Raw genomic sequence first — 17,618 nt, 5'->3', positions numbered from 1 at the left:
TTTGTGAAATAAATTTATCAAACTTCGAAGGTCAAAACAGGTTATACTGGATCGGCGAAAATGCATGTTCTCTTCGTTTCATCGGTATTCATTAAGGAGTATGTGCAGGGTTTTGTTTTTGCGCGTTTCAAATGTAGGGCATAAAACTGCCCCCCCCCAAAAAAATTAAGTCATATATAGATTGTTGAAAAACCACACTAACAAACTTCCTTCTCACCACACGTGTGTACAGTCTATTTGCATTTATGCATCCACACACTGTTCAAGTCTTCAATACTCTGAATATAAAGACACATCAAATGTGACTTGTCAGATAAGAGATTATCGAAAATAATCCACAGCAGCGCACAAGATTGAGATCAAAAATAGCAAAAGAGATGATTAAATGGTCGGGTTCACTCTTCTAATATGAGTGAACAATGCTTGCATGGAGAAATTGTCTTCCTTACCTTGGTCACTGCATCCTTCCAGGGGAGACTCCTCGAATCCCAGATCGTCAAGACTTTTCCGTTTCTTCGACATTTGTGGGACCGGACAGAATCCCCGGCCGATGTGTCGGACAACTTGGAGCGCCTTTGTCAGCCGGCGGGATACACAACACGTGGAACAGTCTGCGTGGGGTGATAAGAGGGGTGACGAACACCACCAGAGGCGTTCATTCAGACGCGTGCGTGCATCGTCCTTGAAAGAGGCAGCCTGGTCACTTTGTCGCGATCTGGTTCGGTGTGTGGCCGGGGGAGAAAAAAAATATGATGCGATTTGTCACTCACGTGTGCGGCGGATTACAATGTGGGACTTGCTCAAATGTGAATTTACGCACGAGGTTGGTGACTTGTTCCGCCATGTAGGCGAGACGCACAAATCCTCGACCCCGACCATCGCTTCGTAACTATCGTTTCCCAAGGGAAACCGTTGCGATGCTTTATTTAGTTTTGAGCGAATGGCTCACGGCGACGTCAGACGACCCATCTAATCAGGCGTGGATGACGCACAGAGGACATCGCGGCAACTCTTGGATATCCCGATGAAAGAGTGTTCGCTCAATGCAAAAGAACCGTTCTGTTCGCTCAATGCAAAAGGACCGTTCTGTTCGCTCAATGCAAAAGGAGCGTTCACGAAACATGCATTTCGTGTCTATTCTAACTGTCACGTCTGTCGAGGTGGGCACTTGTGCGTAAAATTTGTTCACTCGTGGTGTGGCGTGCGCGAGGGTACTTTACCTTCTCTTAAATCCATAAATCCCACGAAGCTTCGCGATCGACGAAGAACCTCCTAATCCACGCGTGACAGTGACACAAATGGACCCAATACGCATTGTAAAATGAGGACCATCTAGGAATAACCTTTTCTTTTACTTGCCGGTTACACAGCAACAATACAAACCAGTACAGTAATGAATATATTAAAGTGCGTTTGTCGTGTCGAATTGTAAAATTAAAATAAGCCCTATAAAGGATCAGATTTGAAAACCTGGGAATACTAATTATTAACAAACTAATAATAACATATCGGGAGAGTTTCCGTTCACGCGTGGCTGTTCCAATTGGTTAAAACACAGACAGTGATAACCAAATATGACATATTGGCTCTCCTTTCCAAAAAAAGTCAGATGGGTGCCACCAGTTGAGCGCGCGCGCGCACGGACACACACACATTTCCTCTCCTCTCTCCCACCCTCTCTCAATTCTCCCACATCCTGATTTATTCATGAACACACCATGAGGGTCACTAGATCATATTCCTTTCCTCACATCTGGTTTACATTTACAGTGTAACGACCAAAGCTGCACAGTTGAGCTCAGGAAGACTTTGTGTTTTATTATTTCTAATAACAATTTTAATTGATCCAATTTCTTTGCACATATTCTTTAATTGTGAAGGCTGGCATTCGCTGATGCTTAGTGGTATTTTCTCCATGAAAACACCTCTCTTTCTTTCCTCTCTCTTGCTCCCTCCCTCCCCCTTCCACTGCAGCTGCTGACGTCAACACACGCTTGCGTCAATGCTGCCTGCTTTGGCAGAGAGGCTTTTTTCATTGTGATCATAATGGGATTATTAGATTTAGAGAAATACCCTGCCTTCGTGTTTTTTTACATGCTTTTTTTCCAAAAACATAATGAATGACCCATCTTTTTCTTTCCTTTCACTAAATATGATTATGATCACAAAGGACTAATGATCTCTCTGTTTATCCTTTGCAAATCATTTATAGATGAAGGAAAAATCAAGTTGCACTTGTTTCGAAACCGTGACAGCACTAGCTGCATAGTATGCAAGCATACATATATTATAAATATTTCAGGTAGTGTTGAGATGCTCCACACAAAAAATAAAAAATCGACCGTCTGCTTATGTCAATGTGCATGTGTGAGACGCAGGAAGATCTTATGATGTTCTTAAGCGCTAACCTTCTACAATGAATGGACTCTACCTCCTGTAGGTCGGCCTTGATTTACCTTCCACAGCTTTAGTCTCTCACTTGGACTTAACGCGCACACTTTGAGAGACTGGCTGCCTGTATGTTCAAATATGTGCGTATTAAATTCTCCACTTGAGCAGTAAGTAGATTTTTCTCAGTAGCGTTTGCAAAACATGGCACAGCGTACATGGATCGGTAATATAAACCAAAAGCAAACTTGCTCCCTGAATAGAATATGCACCAATATGCAGTGAGGGTCCTATAATGGCACCCTGTCCAAGCCCTCTTTTGATGCTGATGTCATGCAATATACTCAATATAAGTGGGCTGTTTGGTTATGTACAATCCTGCACAAAAGCAGTGTTAACAATTCAATTTTTCAAAATGATAAGTTCTCCATTTTGATTGACGCTGCCAGAAGGGGTTATTAAAGATGAGGTGTACAATTGCAATGCATCATACAAACAGAGGTTACTTTAATACTTTCAACATCTTGTGCGACCAAAATATTAGAGATGTCGCTCAGTATGATGCAGTGCAGTTTAACGCCACTGCATTGTAACTGTGCAGAGCTAATGAAGTGTCCAAAATGATTTTCATGACCAATTCATCCCACATCACTCACCCCCATTATCCAAACCACTTTTCCCCACGAGGGTCGCAGCTGTGCTGGGGCCTAGTCCAGTTGTCTTCAGGCATTAGGGCCAGGGGTGTCAAACTCAGATCCTGGAAGGGCCGCTGTCCTGCATGTTTTCAAATCCTCCCTGTTGCAACACACCTGATTCAAATGAACAGGTTTAATGTCGGGCTTCTGCAGACCTTACTGATGATCTGATCATTTGAATCAGGTGTGTTGCAACAGGGAGACTTTGAAAACATGCAGGACAGCGGCCCTCCAGGACCGGAGTTCGACACCTGTGCATTAGGCGGTGTGCACCCTGACCAGTTTGCCAGCCAATCACAGGGCGCACATTGCGCTCACAATCACACAGAGGTACAATTTAGAGCACGGGTGCCCAACCTTTTTTGGCCTAAGATCTACTTTTCGATCAAACAACTTCCCGCGATTGACCAGTTAGCGCACACACTTGCACGGGCATGCCATGAAGAGCAACAGCCAGAACATCCTTGTTCAGCGTCACAAGGTCATGATTGAACACACAACCTTTGAGTTGCGTGTTGACAGCTCTGCCACCTGAGCCATGTGGCATTGACAGGCTGTTGCGTCATTATATTGTAGTTACCGGTAATTTACAAATGTAGGTAAATGACTTCATTTATGGACCCAAAATCTATGATTAACTTTTCCCCAATTAAATTGGCTGCAAATTGTTACGATACATTTATTGGGTAGATTCTATAGGTTGTTTTGGGGTGGGGGGTTGTTTGTTTTTTCAGTGTATACTTATTGAGTAGATTTACAGACAGATATAAAATAGTTAGTGTATGCATACGTTTCCCTTTATTTTATAATTCATTTATGGCCTAAAATAATCAGGTACATTTCACATGATTTTCATGAACTATAGTTACCACTCTCCAAAATCTTTTTTTACTGTGCAGTCAATGATATTGGATGACGTTTTCCTTGAATTTTGACATTTTAAAAATTTTATTATACGTTTTTTTGGGGTTTTTTTAAGTAGGAGCCTATTTACATCAAGCTACAAGGTATGGAATAGTCGTTTTCTCATTTGCGTTACAAATGATTTTTGAAACCTGTAAAAAAAAAAAGCTACCAATCATCAATTTATCATGGACTTGCACTTAATATAAGCGCATTAAAGCTAGAATTATGCTTCCAATACGATACATGTTCATGTATGTTCAGTGAAGGATCTAATAATCATATTTACAGTACATAAACTGCAGAAAGCCAAGAGATCTTCCTTTCAGTTTAAAAGCACAGAACCTCACCTGGTGCTTCCTCTTAGTAACAAACACAATATCAGATGTCAGCATTTGAAGATCTCAAATTCATTTCCTCGAGCCTGGGAAATAGCATTTCAAAAGAGTCTTGTATTTTAGAAAAGAAAGCATTAAACTGCACTCTATCTGATCCATCACATGGACGGGAGCGTGACAGCAGTCCAGGCTGGAGAATGCCGCTGCAGAGAGGAATCATACTGAGCTGAGTCGTGCCCCTCTGTGCTACTGCTGTCATACATGGGTGAGCCAGATGAGGGCGCTGTGACCGAGTGTGCCAGATGGGGATAGTGACTGCCGGGCCCTCTCAGAAACTGGGAGCTCAAGTTGTTGTTGTTCATCCCAGCCGAATGGTGAGACACCGGGGAGACTGGGGTCAGCTGTGTGTTGTTCATCGACCAAAGGCTGCTGTACTGACTATATCAAGACATGGACGCACAAGACAGGTTGCTTAGAAAGAATTTGAATGGAAATTTTACAGATAATAAATTGTAAATTTCCCCAGTGTGTGACGAATAAAGGATATCTTATCTTAATATTGAATGTTTTGTTTTGGCATAGGCAAATATCCATTCCAGACAAAAACAAATGACAGTTTTGACTGACTTACATGTGAATTATACTTGAAGAAATATCATTCAGTGACACAAAATGTAGGGAAGACATTTTGCATTGAAATGGGTGATTTTAACAGCGATATTAAAAACCTACCTTTAAATGAGAAGTTATGCCCTAAACAGCCTTGCACGTTTATTGCTTTACATTCCCATAAAATGATTTTAGTTCTTGTGGAAATTTGGCAACTTTTGTATTTTTGTAAAGCTAGCATCAGAGACAAAATAGAAGAAATAAACTCAGTATGTACACACATTACGACCACATCAATAAATCCGTAGTGTTCACAGAATGGTAACTGATCTTTTTTGTCAAGATTGATTTGATATGCCCTAGCAAATAAAATTGCACAAGTGTAAATATCACGTCTCCAGAAATGTGACCACAAATATGTGTTATTTTCCCAAATCAAGAATATTAATAAAGAACTGACCTGGAGTTGGTAGCAGAGGTTGGATTGTGGGTCATGGACATCATGCTGGAGTGCGTTGGAATCTGGAGACCGCACCAGTTGTCTTGACTTGACAGCATTGACAGACATGCAGAAGAGTTCTCTGTGTAACCTGCTGCAACATAGATGCAAAAAGGTTTTAATGCAACTATTATTAAGCAGGCAGTCACTCCAGCTAAGCTTCTGAGCCATGACCTTCTCTGCCTTTACCCCATCAAATGAAGGTATAAACATTCCTTGTCTGAAGGACCAACAGTTTACAACTTTGGGGCTCCACTCGGACAAAAGCAAGTTGAATGCAGACCATGGCTCGACGGGGAATGTTTGCTTCACTTGTTAAGAATCAGAGACGATGTGTTTGGTATGAAAGCGTGGGCGAATTTAGAAGGGCACTCACTGGGCGAGTTAGTCCGATGGTTGTAAGAAGAGGTGCTGTAGGGTGCCGAGCGGTGAGTCCTGAGCGTGGAGTAGCGCTCGCGACCGTGGGATGGCGAAAGAGAGATGGGGTTTCCAAATTGACCGTGAGGGCTTGCAGCCGCAGGAGGGCAGAGGGAGCCTGACGCAGGTAGAAACCAACCGCCTACTGGCTCCAAGAAGCAAGACACAGGTTGGGAGTGACACAAAAACACCCATCGACTATGTCGATATAATTTAGATAGTTTTGAACACATTTAAAGGAATTAAGACACTTACACGGTGAATACGTTGACTGCTGGTGTTCAACTGTTTCGTCTTTGATGTCTTTGTCATCACATCTGGTGGAATTAAAAAAAAGGTGTTTCAACTTTAATGGCGGTTAAACTATGAATAAAAGGCAAGGAACAATACTGAGGTCCGGCTGCCACGCATTTTACTATAGAACAATATTTATCCCCGCTAAAGACGTTAATAGCAACAATAATAACATTAAAAGACAAGGTAATATTACAAAGATATCCTAAAATGAATGTATAATATACGGATGTGTCACTGTTATAAATACAATGAGTACGAGTACGCATTTTGAAAACATTAGTTAGTAAAAATAAAGACTGCAAAAATCGTATAGTATGGGATTAGCAAGTATTTGAGTAAGAGTACGACAAAGGTTTAAGTCTTATTTTGAAACCTTCTTACCTTTCCTTTGCATCCAGGAACGCCTTGGCAAAGGGGTTGTGTTTTATTTTCAAAGCGGTTATCTAAAATACAACAATGAATAATAGATCATGTTTTAATTGCAAAATACGTGCAACGCAGAAGAAACAAAGTGCGGAAATGCCGCGCGTAATCACGCACACCCGCACACGCACATACAATTTATGATTTAGCTTTCATGTCAAATGATATTTGGCTAACCTCTTCATTTTGATAGGCCGTCACTGCAATAAATTGTGTCTCTGGGAAGGAATGACTGGTAACCATCCTTCGCGGGCCTCCGACGCGCACGATGTGGATGCGCGGCTCATACTTGTGTAAGGAGTTTAACATGATCTATCAAAAACAATACAGTGACGCTCGTAAATTATTCGAATGCAAGCGGCAAAGTGAAAAAAAAAATACAAAGTTCTGTTCCTACCTGACCTCCCCCGTTGAGTTTATTGGTGAGTTTGACTTTGCTAAAAGAGACGGGGGCTTTCATCCAGTGTGCGCCGAAATTTGGTGAGTCCGGGTGGATGTAGACACAGCTGGGAGTCTGAGGTTCGGGCTTCCCCCCGGGGACCCACTCCCCGCTCACGTACTTCCACCTGTGGTTGTCCGCAGATACAAAGTCCAACAAGAAGGAGTACATGGCGTTCGGGTCCAGTCCGGACACGTTGACTTTCATCACGGGGAACATGCGCCTTCAAGAGAACAACCGGAAGCTTAATTTCAACTTGAAATGTCTCAATTACCCCCGGTGCAAAATGCAATAGGCAAGCTCACCTGCCGTTTTTCGTCACGATCATCTCGTTAGTGAGATCCTTAAATTTGCCCCAAAGTTCGCTGTCATCCAAAGATAGCTTCAGCTCCCTCTCCGTGGGGTCGCCCTTCTCGCTGCCGGCCTGCAGCTCACTTTGCACGGCGCTCAGGAGGTGGTCCACCCGGTACTGGCCGGCCTTCCCAGGACTCTCGCTCACGCCCGCTATGGACATCCTTTCCAACCGCTGCGGGTCTGAGTAAAGGTGTGGCGGTTGTAGCCTAATTCCCACAACGATATTTATCAATAATAATCAGTAGAAAAAACTAAAATTAAAAAAAAACACACTCTCTCTTTCTTTAGCCACTACGAGAGATCTCTCCGGGATGAGAAGGTCAAATATATAGACCAGGGAGAAGATACATGTCAGGGTGGCTGCTTGGAACAAATCTGGTTGGCTCGTCCTCACTTTGATCTTTTGACGGCTTGGCACCGATTCGCTGCAATGAGTCCATTGAATCCACAGGAACCCACAGTCCCGAATGAAGAAGCTTGGCCCACTTGATTACAAGAACGAGTAAATATTGACACTTAGATCAAAGCTCACCTGCACAAGCCCGACTGCCCGATCGCGGAGACACATTTACATTTAATTCCATTGTTTTCCCTCTAAATTTCGGAGGAGGAATTATTATTTGTCAAATTTCACTCAAAAATATAACACTTTACCTCACACAATTGTATTCTGTGACAGTCATGTTATATTGGGTTTAACTAAATTAATTGAAAACATTTACGATGTATAACAATTCATAAATCTTAAAACAAGAACCAAGTATCAAATTTAATTAAGGTCGATTTCTTTGACTTGACTTAATAATTAACAATTATAATTCATGTCTGAAAAAAACTTGCTTGCAAGAGTGACTGCAGATTAATTTAGAAGCTATAACATGAAATGTGAAATCTTGCACGTGCAATTTAGAGATTAAATAGTTTCAAGAATACTATTCACAAATGAGTAAAAAAATAAGTTGAGAGTTTTAGCAGTGAAATGTGATCATAAAAACAAAGCAATGGAGAGGACAAAAAATGTTGGCCTTGCATTCCTAAAATAATTCTATTTAAAATAAATAAATAAATAAATAAATAAATAAATAAATAAATAAATGAATAAATAAATAAATAAATAAAAACCATAATCTTCAGGTTTCTAGTGTACAAACTTTTTTTTGTGATCTGTATATCCGTATAGGTTTATTTAGTTTCATCTGCTGCCTAGATTTGAAAAGGAGAGGATATAACATTTTAGAATGCATTTCAAGTAATACAGTCTGGAACTCCACATGAGTTTGCTGACACTATTCTTCAATGCATAATGTTACAGGTGTTTCACACCACATTTCACATGTTAATTACTTTCTATATACCTCACAGGTACCTATTGTGGCTGTTTACCTTGAAGTACTGCAGAGCATTTAAATAGGAGAGGTGAGTGACTATTGCTAATTCCATTTTGGAGAACCCGTTTCCACAGCTACGCAACAAAACAAAAACAAACATTAAAGGCTGAAGCGAGTAACAGCCGCGTGCTAGCTTCCGTAGCTCTGCGGTGTTGTGTTGTGGCTGGTTTGTGTTACTAACCAAATGTTGGATGCCTCATTCCTGCTGCAACCAGCAATGAGAGTCTGTCTCCACGTCCAAAAGTCTGGACGCAAGTTCACAGCAAGCGGAGAAAAACAAACCAGGGCAGTTTAAGAGGCAGTTAAAAGACTTCTTCGGTGTCTCCTTGGTTGTTGTAAATGATTATATATTTAAATGGGTCAAATTATCCATCCATCTGTGAATTTCATGCAGGACACTCACCTTTGGGAAAACACCACGACGTTCGTTCATATAAAACATTTTCTTCAACCATTTCAGGTAAATTAGGCTTTAAAAGTGCATCACTAACTAAATGACCTACTCAATATCTTATTTTAGAAGTTCCTCATAAGGTTTGGATGTACATTTACAAATGTGGGCACTTTCATCTGTGGGTGGCACATTAGAACTATTTTTCATTTCCTACTCAATGAATATTATATATGTTGGGGGGAGTAAAAGCACCCCCACCCTTTTTTTTTTGGTACAGGAGCTTAGGTAAGCGAGATGTAAAAGTCAGAGGTGTAATAGCCAGTGTCATTTCCCACAGTCCAAGTGTTCCATTTGGCGCCTTGCTCTCCTCCTCCAACACCCCGGACAGCGCTAAGTGTCACACTATAGGCCACTTCCTGTGTGGGGCTGCAGCACTGTGAATTAACGTTATTGGTCTGTATGGTGCTATATGGCCCCACACAGGACAATACAGGTGCAAGTTAAAAAAAAAATACCTTTCATGTCTGCAGTCAGTCATCCTTTCTTTTGGTTACATCTTAAAGGAGCGGTACACTTTGTAGGAACAAATACCCAGTTTCTGGAATTCTACATTCATGTATTTTGTATTGTTAGTATTTCTTTGTTAGATTCCTGATTTCAAGCCAACCATTTGTCAGGAAATTATTATTTATCTTGTGAAAATATTGTGTATGTTTGTTCATCTGTCTTTGCCGGCAATGTGGAATGACTGGCAGAACTATTAAATATTTATGGGTGAAAGTACAACCCTGTCGGCCTTCATCCCACAAAATAAGTCATCCTGCAAGTATATCAGCTTTGTGCTAAATGAAACAGGCCCAGATTTCACACTGAGCAAGTTAATATGTGAATTGGTGGCGATAAAGTCGCAATAATTTTAGTGTACATACTTTCTGTGATATTTTTTCATTTTGCGGTATGCAATTGGATTTTTATTTAAAATTGGTGTCTTGGATCAATCCGGGTGTACGATAATGCAGATGACATTTGCTCTGTTAATGAATAACGTTTTCATCTACCTACAGTGGCTCTCTGTGGAAGGAGAATGTGAAACCATTAAACACAAATTGTTACATTCTGTTTGTATTTACTTGTGCTGATTTTGAGCTAATTAAAAATTACGTACGTTTCTTTCAGGTCTGTGGCGGTCAGGTGGTATTTTTAACAAAAAGGTGAAAAATTCCAACAATGTTAATAAATGTGTTCAGTTAATATCTGACAGTGGCAATCAAAACTGCTGTTATCATGAAGAGGTCAGAACATTTTTGAGAGAAGAAAGAGAATACAATGCTAGAGGTGTTTTTTTTCTTCTTCTTTTTATTATAAATGTGTCCTTCTTGTTCCCAATATTACCTTTTCAAAACATAAAAATAAATGATGAAATCTAAATCTTAATTTGAAAGTCTAAACCAAAAAAAGTGATATAACAAGAGTATTTACATTAGAAAAATACAGGGTATAGTTGTATTAAGCACTGATTCAGTGTTAACGGAAGTGCTGTAACAACATGTGATTGTCTTAAGAACTTACAACTGAATGCAAATGCTTTACTTGTGAGAACGATAACAAAAACTAAGGTCAGAGATCATAGATGAATGTGTTTCACAAGAAGAGGGTGACGGGCTTCTGTGGCCATGGCGGATTTGCCCTGTCACCGAAGAGCCGAGCTGAGTGGCTACTCTTGGCTCAGACTCATCTGACCAATATTTGTGCTCCTAACTCTAGACGGGCTCATCCTCTCCTGGCCCATATTGGCACAGAGGTGAGAGAAAGATGACTCCTGCATGCCTGGGTGAGTGCTTGTGTGTGTGTGTGTGTGGGGCGGGGGGTGGGGGGTGCGTGTGTGCATGTCTCAGTACCATCGGTGTTTGCACTTTCTTCACTTTCCCCAAGCTCCTGACATGATATGAAAATGTCAAACAGAGCCACCCAAGTCAATGTTTTCACCCAGCAGAATGTCTATGTCATCTTTGATTCACCATCAGAGATCGATGCCTTGCTTTAGAGTACAGTGGCGCAGTGACGATTCAGTCAAAACGTTTTTTTTCTGTGTACGTTGAAAACATTTTGTCTTTTATTGGTTTTGTAAAGATGACAGCGTCGTCAAAATGCCTGCAAAGATGACTATAACAGCAAATGTTAATGAAATGAGTTGTGCGTCCAAAATGTATGATTTTAAACATTTCCTTTTTTTCCCCTAGGGCTTTTCGTTTTTGAGATATTTTCATTTTTTTTGTTAAGTTAGAGCTATTACACAATACAGATTCAACTATGCGTTGTAATTTATTACTATAGAATACGTTTCAGAAAAAAATCGAACAGTTGCTGACATAACCTTAAATTCATAAATATGACTAAATGTATAATTGAATTATATGCATCATGAAAACCTGATGTGTTGAAGGAAAAACAACAGCAGATTCGGTATCAGTGCAAAACAAACCTAGAAAAGTTCATTGCAGTGCCAATCACCCAAAAAAACCAAACAAATAAATTGTAAAAATCTGTAATTACTGTACTGTGTAATAATCATTCAAATCGGAAGGGTACAGAGGTTGCAGACTCAGGGGAACTGCCAGGGTGACTTTGACATTAACTTTGGGAAATAACGGCATACCGGTAACTTCACCTTATTCTAGGTTGTCACCAAATATCTTGTGTTCTGAACCCGCACGTGAAGACACCTGTTAGCTAATCCACATTGCCAATGGCTAATGACAGAGTGAAAGCAATAAAACATTTCAAAACATGTAAAAACATCCTCATCACCTGGTTGTCTATCGCCTACCGCTGTGATGCGCCACGTGTACACAAAATGCCAACTTGTTAATATATTCCTAATGGTGTGCGACTTCTCAAGAGAAGCCTTCGTGTGGTGCAACTCACACCCGATAACACCGGACACTCGGGTGACAGCACACTTTGTCTGATGGGTGCAAACTGGCTTCTAAGTAGACTCCCGAGCAAGGCAGCGTTTACTCACAGGACTGTGAAGCAGCTCACAGATTTATACAAACCCCATCTGCGCTGGACCCGAATCTCAAACAATCATGTGGCCACTTCATTAGGTACGTACAATGTGAGTAGATCCAACACAAGAGTATCAAAAAACCTGCCTGACTGCAGTACCGGCAGCAACATCATCCCACGAGCTCATGCGTAAAATTTGAGGACAGTGCGTTAAAAGGCATTTACAAGCACAAGTCTTCAACTGGTGCCACGAATATTGTGTGATGGCTCATAGATGACCTTGATGGGGTTGGATCAATGATCACTCAGTGCTCCATTCACAAGCACTGTAAACATGGATGCCCCAACGATGTCATCTTGTACCGCTGGTTGGGAATCATTCCAATTCTGCTCATAAATACACAAACTATATTATTTTCTGTTATTTTACTGTATAGGCTGACATATACCAGAGTGGCGGTGTGGTGGTTAAATAAAACAAATATCTCTAGAAACCAAACTTATTTGTCAAGTATACATATTACACTGCTCGTGGCAATTTTAGGAATATGCAGTACACGTGTGTACTGTGTATGTTCTGGTAAATCCTATTTTGCAGGCCAGTGATGCAGCTTTTGTGAAATTCAACATGCTGAAGAGATGATGACGAGATGGCCACAAACACAGCAAATGACCTCGTCTAGATTTGAATGAATCATTTGCTGAAAATAACGATGTTTATAAATAGGCCTTGCAAAGGATTGATTGGATGAATGGAATTAAAAACATATCCAAGATGCCAGTTGTCGACATGTTTTGGCGTGTGCTCTAATTGCTTTTATTTTGGGTATTTCTCGAGCATGTGGGGAATGTACTTGTATGGGAGGGCTGAGGTGGAGTACCGGGAGCTGCTGTCTCGTCGTGTTTGTCTGTACAGTGGTGGGATTTCACACCGCTGGAGGACTTGTCAGTTTCAAGACCTCACTCGCTTTCTGAGCAAGCTCCTGATTGTCTCGGAGCCAGTGTGGTTGCCACAGCAGGGGCCTCGATCCCAACGTTGCACCGTACACGTACAGTGCTATTACTAAACCCGGTTACAGTCAACATCCTGGGTTTTCTAACTTCTTGGTCAGCACTCGGATTTGAACCCACAACGTCTGAACCGTGAGGCGATATGCTGACCACTTTTTTAAAGTTCCGCCTTATTTCCACTCTTCTTGTACATTATGTTCCTCTGCATGAGTAGGCAAAAGATGACTATTTGCTGTAAGTCAGTAAAATAATGTGAACTTTAATCGGGTTAAGCTAATTATAAATGTTCATACATTTCTGTGAATGTATCCCAGTCTGTTAGTGTGAATGTAGATGTTAACTATTGTGTTTTCTGCATCCAAAACAAATTTTTACTCAAGCCTCTTTTAGCGAATAGTAACTGTCCTTGGATCATATTCATTCAGTAATGAATTAGTCATTAGAAATTCCCCTCCATGGACTGGATTTTATTTTTTTAGCCACAACAGATTTGTCATAGCCAAAGGATTACTTCAATGATGATCCCAATACCGCTTAAACAGATTTGATTTTTCTCTTTTTTTTACAACATCTGCAAAGAGGATAAACCTTTTAGTATCGACAGTACATCAGCTGACAGCGCTGGGATGATCTGAAACCAGCAACCCAATAACCATGCTAATTTTGTGGTGCATATAATCACAACACGTTTCTTCCCAGGATGATGTTTGTCAAAGTTTCCGTAGAGGTGAATTTCCAGAAAAGGACGGGGGGTCAGGACGGTGTTTGGCCATCTCACTTCTATGTGAGTAATCAGATCTCTCCTTTAGGAGGGTCCACGCCAAACAAGCATCCATTGGAGACTGTGTTTGCTCTTAAAGTCAGCGCAAACACAGACCGTGAGGTGCTGGCGGGTATGACCTGTTGGTTACATGCCTTCCATAGTCATGCTGTATGCTCATCGCTAACCCCTGCTGTATCTTCCGAACATCAAACTCCACACTTAACTGTATAGCTTCACCAAAAGGCAAATTAAATCTTGACTTCACTTCATTGCATTTTAATGTTAAATAGTGGTATCAAAGGTTCAACAGTAATTGCTTTGGTAAGAATACTTTTGATCCGGGCAAACCCAAACCACCGTGAAGTGTAATTTACCTTGAATGAAATCTTTTCTTCTGATTCTTGCAAGCATCAACATGGAGGTTTAGTGGTGAATCTGATGTTTTCTTCAACACCATCCAATTCACTGAACTTCTGCAAAAAATCAACAAGGTCCACAAAAAACACACGGCAACATAAATGACGAATGTCGTCCAACTATTTGTTGCTCAGTTTTCTCCCCCTGATTTTCTGCTGCTGGCTTATCAGTAATGTGGATGGCTCACGTTTACATTTGAAGCATTTATGAATGTGCTCTATCGACATCACGATATGTTTTCACATGTCCTCGCTGCGTAAACTAGTTTTGGAGCTCAACTTCTAAAGTATTGGAGGTGATTTTAAATCGAGGTGTAACAGTGCTATAATGAGGGGAAAATACACAGGGAGACACATGAGCATAATAAGAAAGAAAATCTTCATGCTCAAAACAATTGAATGAAATGTGAAAACAACCCTTTTCTTCAGAGAAGAACAGAAGAGGAACACGTGAAAGGAAGAAATATAACGTTGTGTGACAAGAATGTTACAAAGTGAGTCGTACCAGGCATATCTGTGATGTCACTCATTTCATTCAAAGCACACATTATTAAAAAAATGATCCAAAATATCAGCGCAAAATGACGCTTCCTTTCTCACAGTACCCGCTGACATCTGCAACTTTCTTGACTTTAACGGACAATGGTGATGTTTTCTACATGAGGGCTTCCACAAAGGTCCTCAGTCCTTGGACTATTTGTCACTGTGCTTTGCGTTTCTTAACTGGTTGCATTCAGCTGACGCATCATTATGATCCGTATGTGAATTCTGGCCTGCCTACCTTTCGGAGGGTAGGCAGGCGTTCATATCCACCCTACGGCCATGTGACATCTTCAGCTTTACGGTTCTTCGTGTTGTGACTGAACTGAGTGAAAAGCGTGATTAACTGTGCCGCTTGTTCCTCTTGAAACACTCGGTAAACAGAGCTGAAACAACAACACAACGACAATAGAGATCCTTTGTGACAGTGCCTTTGTTACTAATTGTACTTGTTTTGTTAGTATTTGTGATATACTGTAACATGTTTTGTATGTAGGTATGCTCCTGACCGCTGGGCCAGTTCGCCTTTGTCGATTAAGTCAAGTCAAGTCAAGTCAAGTCAAGTCAACAGTATTTATAGAGCACTTTCAAACAGCCATCGCTGCATACAAAGTGCTGTACATGGAGCGATTTAACATATACAATAAACAGTAAGACGAATCAGTAATAAGTACCGGTAATAAGTAATAAGGCGGTAGAAAGCACCAAGCAGTAAAACCAATAGCAAATCTAAGTCATGCTGAGTCAAACGCCAAAGAATACAAGTGAGTTTTGAGGAGGGCTTTAAAGATGGGCAGCGAGGAGGCTTGCCGAATGTTCAGTGGGAGGTCATTCCAGAGAGATGGACCAGCAACAGAAAAGGCTCGATCCCCTCTGAGCCTCAGTTTAGTTCTTGGTACGTCTAGCAAAGACTGGTCCACAGACCTGAGGCGCCGGGCAGGGGTGTAGGGGCGTATGAGCTCAGAGAGGTAAGGTGGCGCGAGATTATTCAGAGATTTGAAAACAAAGAGGAGGATCTTAAAAATAATTCTAAAATGAATGGGGAGCCAGTGAAGGGATGCCAAAGTAGGAGTTATATGCTCCCTCTTACGAGTACCAGTCAAGAGGCGAGCAGCGGCATTCTGTACCAGCTGAAGGCGCTTGATGGAGGACTGGCTGACTCCAAAGTACAGGGCGTTGCAGTAATCGAGCCGGGATGTGACAAAGGCATGAATTACTGTCTCAAAGTGTTCATGTGAGAGGAGAGGTTTTATTTTGGCCAGCTGTCTAAGGTGAAAGAAGCTGGATTTAACAACGGCACCAATTTGCCGATCGAGTTTGAAATCACTGTCCAGTTTAAGTCCCAAGTTTGAGACCGTTGATTTCAGATAAGGAGATAGGGGGCCCAAGTCTACAGGATGGAATGTACAAGGTCCACTGGGGCCAAACAATATCACCTCTGTCTTCTTTTCGTTGAACTTCAAGAAATTTTGTGCCATCCAGGTTTGATTTCTTCCAGACAGGATAGGAGTGGCCTTAATGAGAAGGTGTCTTTCTTGCTCAGTGGGACATAGATATGGCAGTCATCTGCATAGCAGTGGAAAGGAATACCATGTTTCCTTAAGATGGAACCCAATGGGAGCAGATACAGCGAGAACAGCAGAGGCCCCAGAATTGAGCCCTGTGGAACACCACATGACAGGGGAGCAGTGCGTGATTCAGAGCAGCCAAGGCTGACACAAAAGGTCCTGTCAGCTAGATAGGACCTAAACCAATCAAGAGCACTCCCGCCAATGCCCACCAAGTGCTGCAAACGAGTCAGCAGAATACTGTGATCCACTGTATCAAATGCTGCAGTTAAGTCCAATAAAACCAGACACACGTGGTCTCCAGAGTCATTTGCCAGGAGGATGTCATTAGAAACGCGTAACAGGGCTGACTCCGTGCTATGCATCGTCTTGAAACCTGACTGGAAGACCTCCAAGATGTTATGTTCATCCAAGAAAACTTTCAACTGCATGTGCACCACTTTTTCCAGAATTTTGGAAATGAAAGGCAGTTTGGAAATGGGTCTGTAACTTGACAGCTCATCTGGATCAAGACCAGGTTTCTTGATCAAGGGTTGGACCACAGCATGTTTAAACTGTTGGGGAACTACACCAGAAGAAAGGCTGCTGTTGATGATATCCAAGACCGATGCACCAACACTCGGGAGAACCTCCTGAAAGAAGCGTGGGGGAAGAGAGTCGCAAGGGGAGCCAGATGGCTTCGTCTGGCGAACTACATCCTCCAAAAGCGCCAAGGACACAGTATCAAAAGAATTTAGGACAGCTGAACATGGAACATGGACCTAGGTCTCATCTGGTACTACTTAAGTGACATGCGCCAACCGATGCAAACGTATAATTTCTATCCAACGATGGCAGACAGTCAGTCAGAGGACAGACAGAAGACAGAGAATCAGACGGTGGTGGGAAACTGAGATTTAAAACGAGTCTCCCTCGGGTCAGCGGCTGGGAAACAGAGCACACAAAACAAATGAGAAGTAAACACGCAGCCACAGGAAGCCATTAATGGTAGCGAGGACCAATTAGGTCTCCGCAGGTGTCCTTGCCTTCGTCTTGTTTGGTCCTGCTTCACTTCAGTGTCCGTCTGTGTGACGGAGCCTCTCCATCTGAGGCGAGGAAACAACGGCCAGTTTCATTTGCTGAACAGTTGAAGGCAAAGGTTTTCATACTGAAAGGCCTCTAAAGTTC

At 41.7% G+C, this 17,618-nt stretch overlaps 2 protein-coding genes and 1 long non-coding RNA gene across 5 annotated transcripts in view; all 3 read right to left on the bottom strand.

Annotated features, from left to right (window-relative positions):
• pde10a (phosphodiesterase 10A) overlaps positions 1–1,576 on the bottom strand; it is a 54,591-nt gene extending 53,015 nt beyond the window's left edge. The window contains exons 1-2 of one of the 2 annotated variants that reach the window (XM_052079595.1): positions 1,221–1,576; positions 450–611 (exon numbers count right to left, since the gene is read on the bottom strand). In XM_052079595.1, coding sequence (XP_051935555.1) covers positions 450–611; positions 1,221–1,236 — 178 coding nt within the window. In that variant the 5' untranslated portion in view covers positions 1,237–1,576. Of the gene's footprint in view, positions 1–449; positions 692–1,220 lie in introns of those variants that run through there. The other variant, XM_052079594.1, reaches the window with a different exon arrangement.
• A 2,568-nt stretch (positions 1,577–4,144) lies between these two features.
• On the bottom strand, positions 4,145–8,397 carry tbxtb (T-box transcription factor Tb). Of its 2 annotated transcripts, none has more exons than XM_052079631.1 (8): positions 7,314–8,397; positions 6,967–7,231; positions 6,747–6,881; positions 6,528–6,589; positions 6,105–6,166; positions 5,809–5,994; positions 5,394–5,526; positions 4,145–4,762 (listed from the first exon to the last, which is right to left on the bottom strand). In XM_052079631.1, exons 1-8 carry the CDS (start codon positions 7,520–7,522, stop codon positions 4,483–4,485), a joined length of 1,332 nt encoding a protein of 443 aa, XP_051935591.1. In that variant the 5' UTR covers positions 7,523–8,397; the 3' UTR covers positions 4,145–4,482. The 2 variants fall into 2 exon arrangements, with proteins under 2 accessions (XP_051935591.1, XP_051935592.1); XM_052079632.1 differs by having other exon boundaries at positions 5,394–5,523.
• Positions 8,398–8,518: 121 nt separating this feature from the next.
• On the bottom strand, positions 8,519–15,296 carry LOC127610011 (uncharacterized). The gene is made up of 4 exons (XR_007964715.1): positions 15,125–15,296; positions 14,302–14,400; positions 8,932–8,995; positions 8,519–8,565 (listed from the first exon to the last, which is right to left on the bottom strand). It is a non-coding gene; the product is annotated as an uncharacterized LOC127610011 (long non-coding RNA).
• Between the last annotated feature and the right edge of the window lie 2,322 nt (positions 15,297–17,618).

Source organism: Hippocampus zosterae, chromosome 11 (assembly GCF_025434085.1).
Source record: "Hippocampus zosterae strain Florida chromosome 11, ASM2543408v3, whole genome shotgun sequence".
Taxonomy (NCBI): Eukaryota; Metazoa; Chordata; class Actinopteri; order Syngnathiformes; family Syngnathidae; genus Hippocampus; species Hippocampus zosterae.
This window is presented reverse-complemented; position numbering and strand designations above follow the sequence as displayed.

Excerpts from the sequence above, each read along its gene's own strand:
- tbxtb (XM_052079631.1), bottom strand. The coding sequence starts at position 7,522 with ATGTCCATAGCGGGCGTGAGCGAGAGTCCTGGGAAGGCCGGCCAGTAC. Across the intron at positions 6,590-6,746 it reads CGGCCTATCAAAATGAAGAG|ATAACCGCTTTGAAAATAAA; the intron begins GTTAGCCAAATA and ends GTTGTATTTTAG. Across the intron at positions 5,995-6,104 it reads GCAGTCAACGTATTCACCGT|TAGGCGGTTGGTTTCTACCT; the intron begins GTAAGTGTCTTA and ends TCTTGGAGCCAG.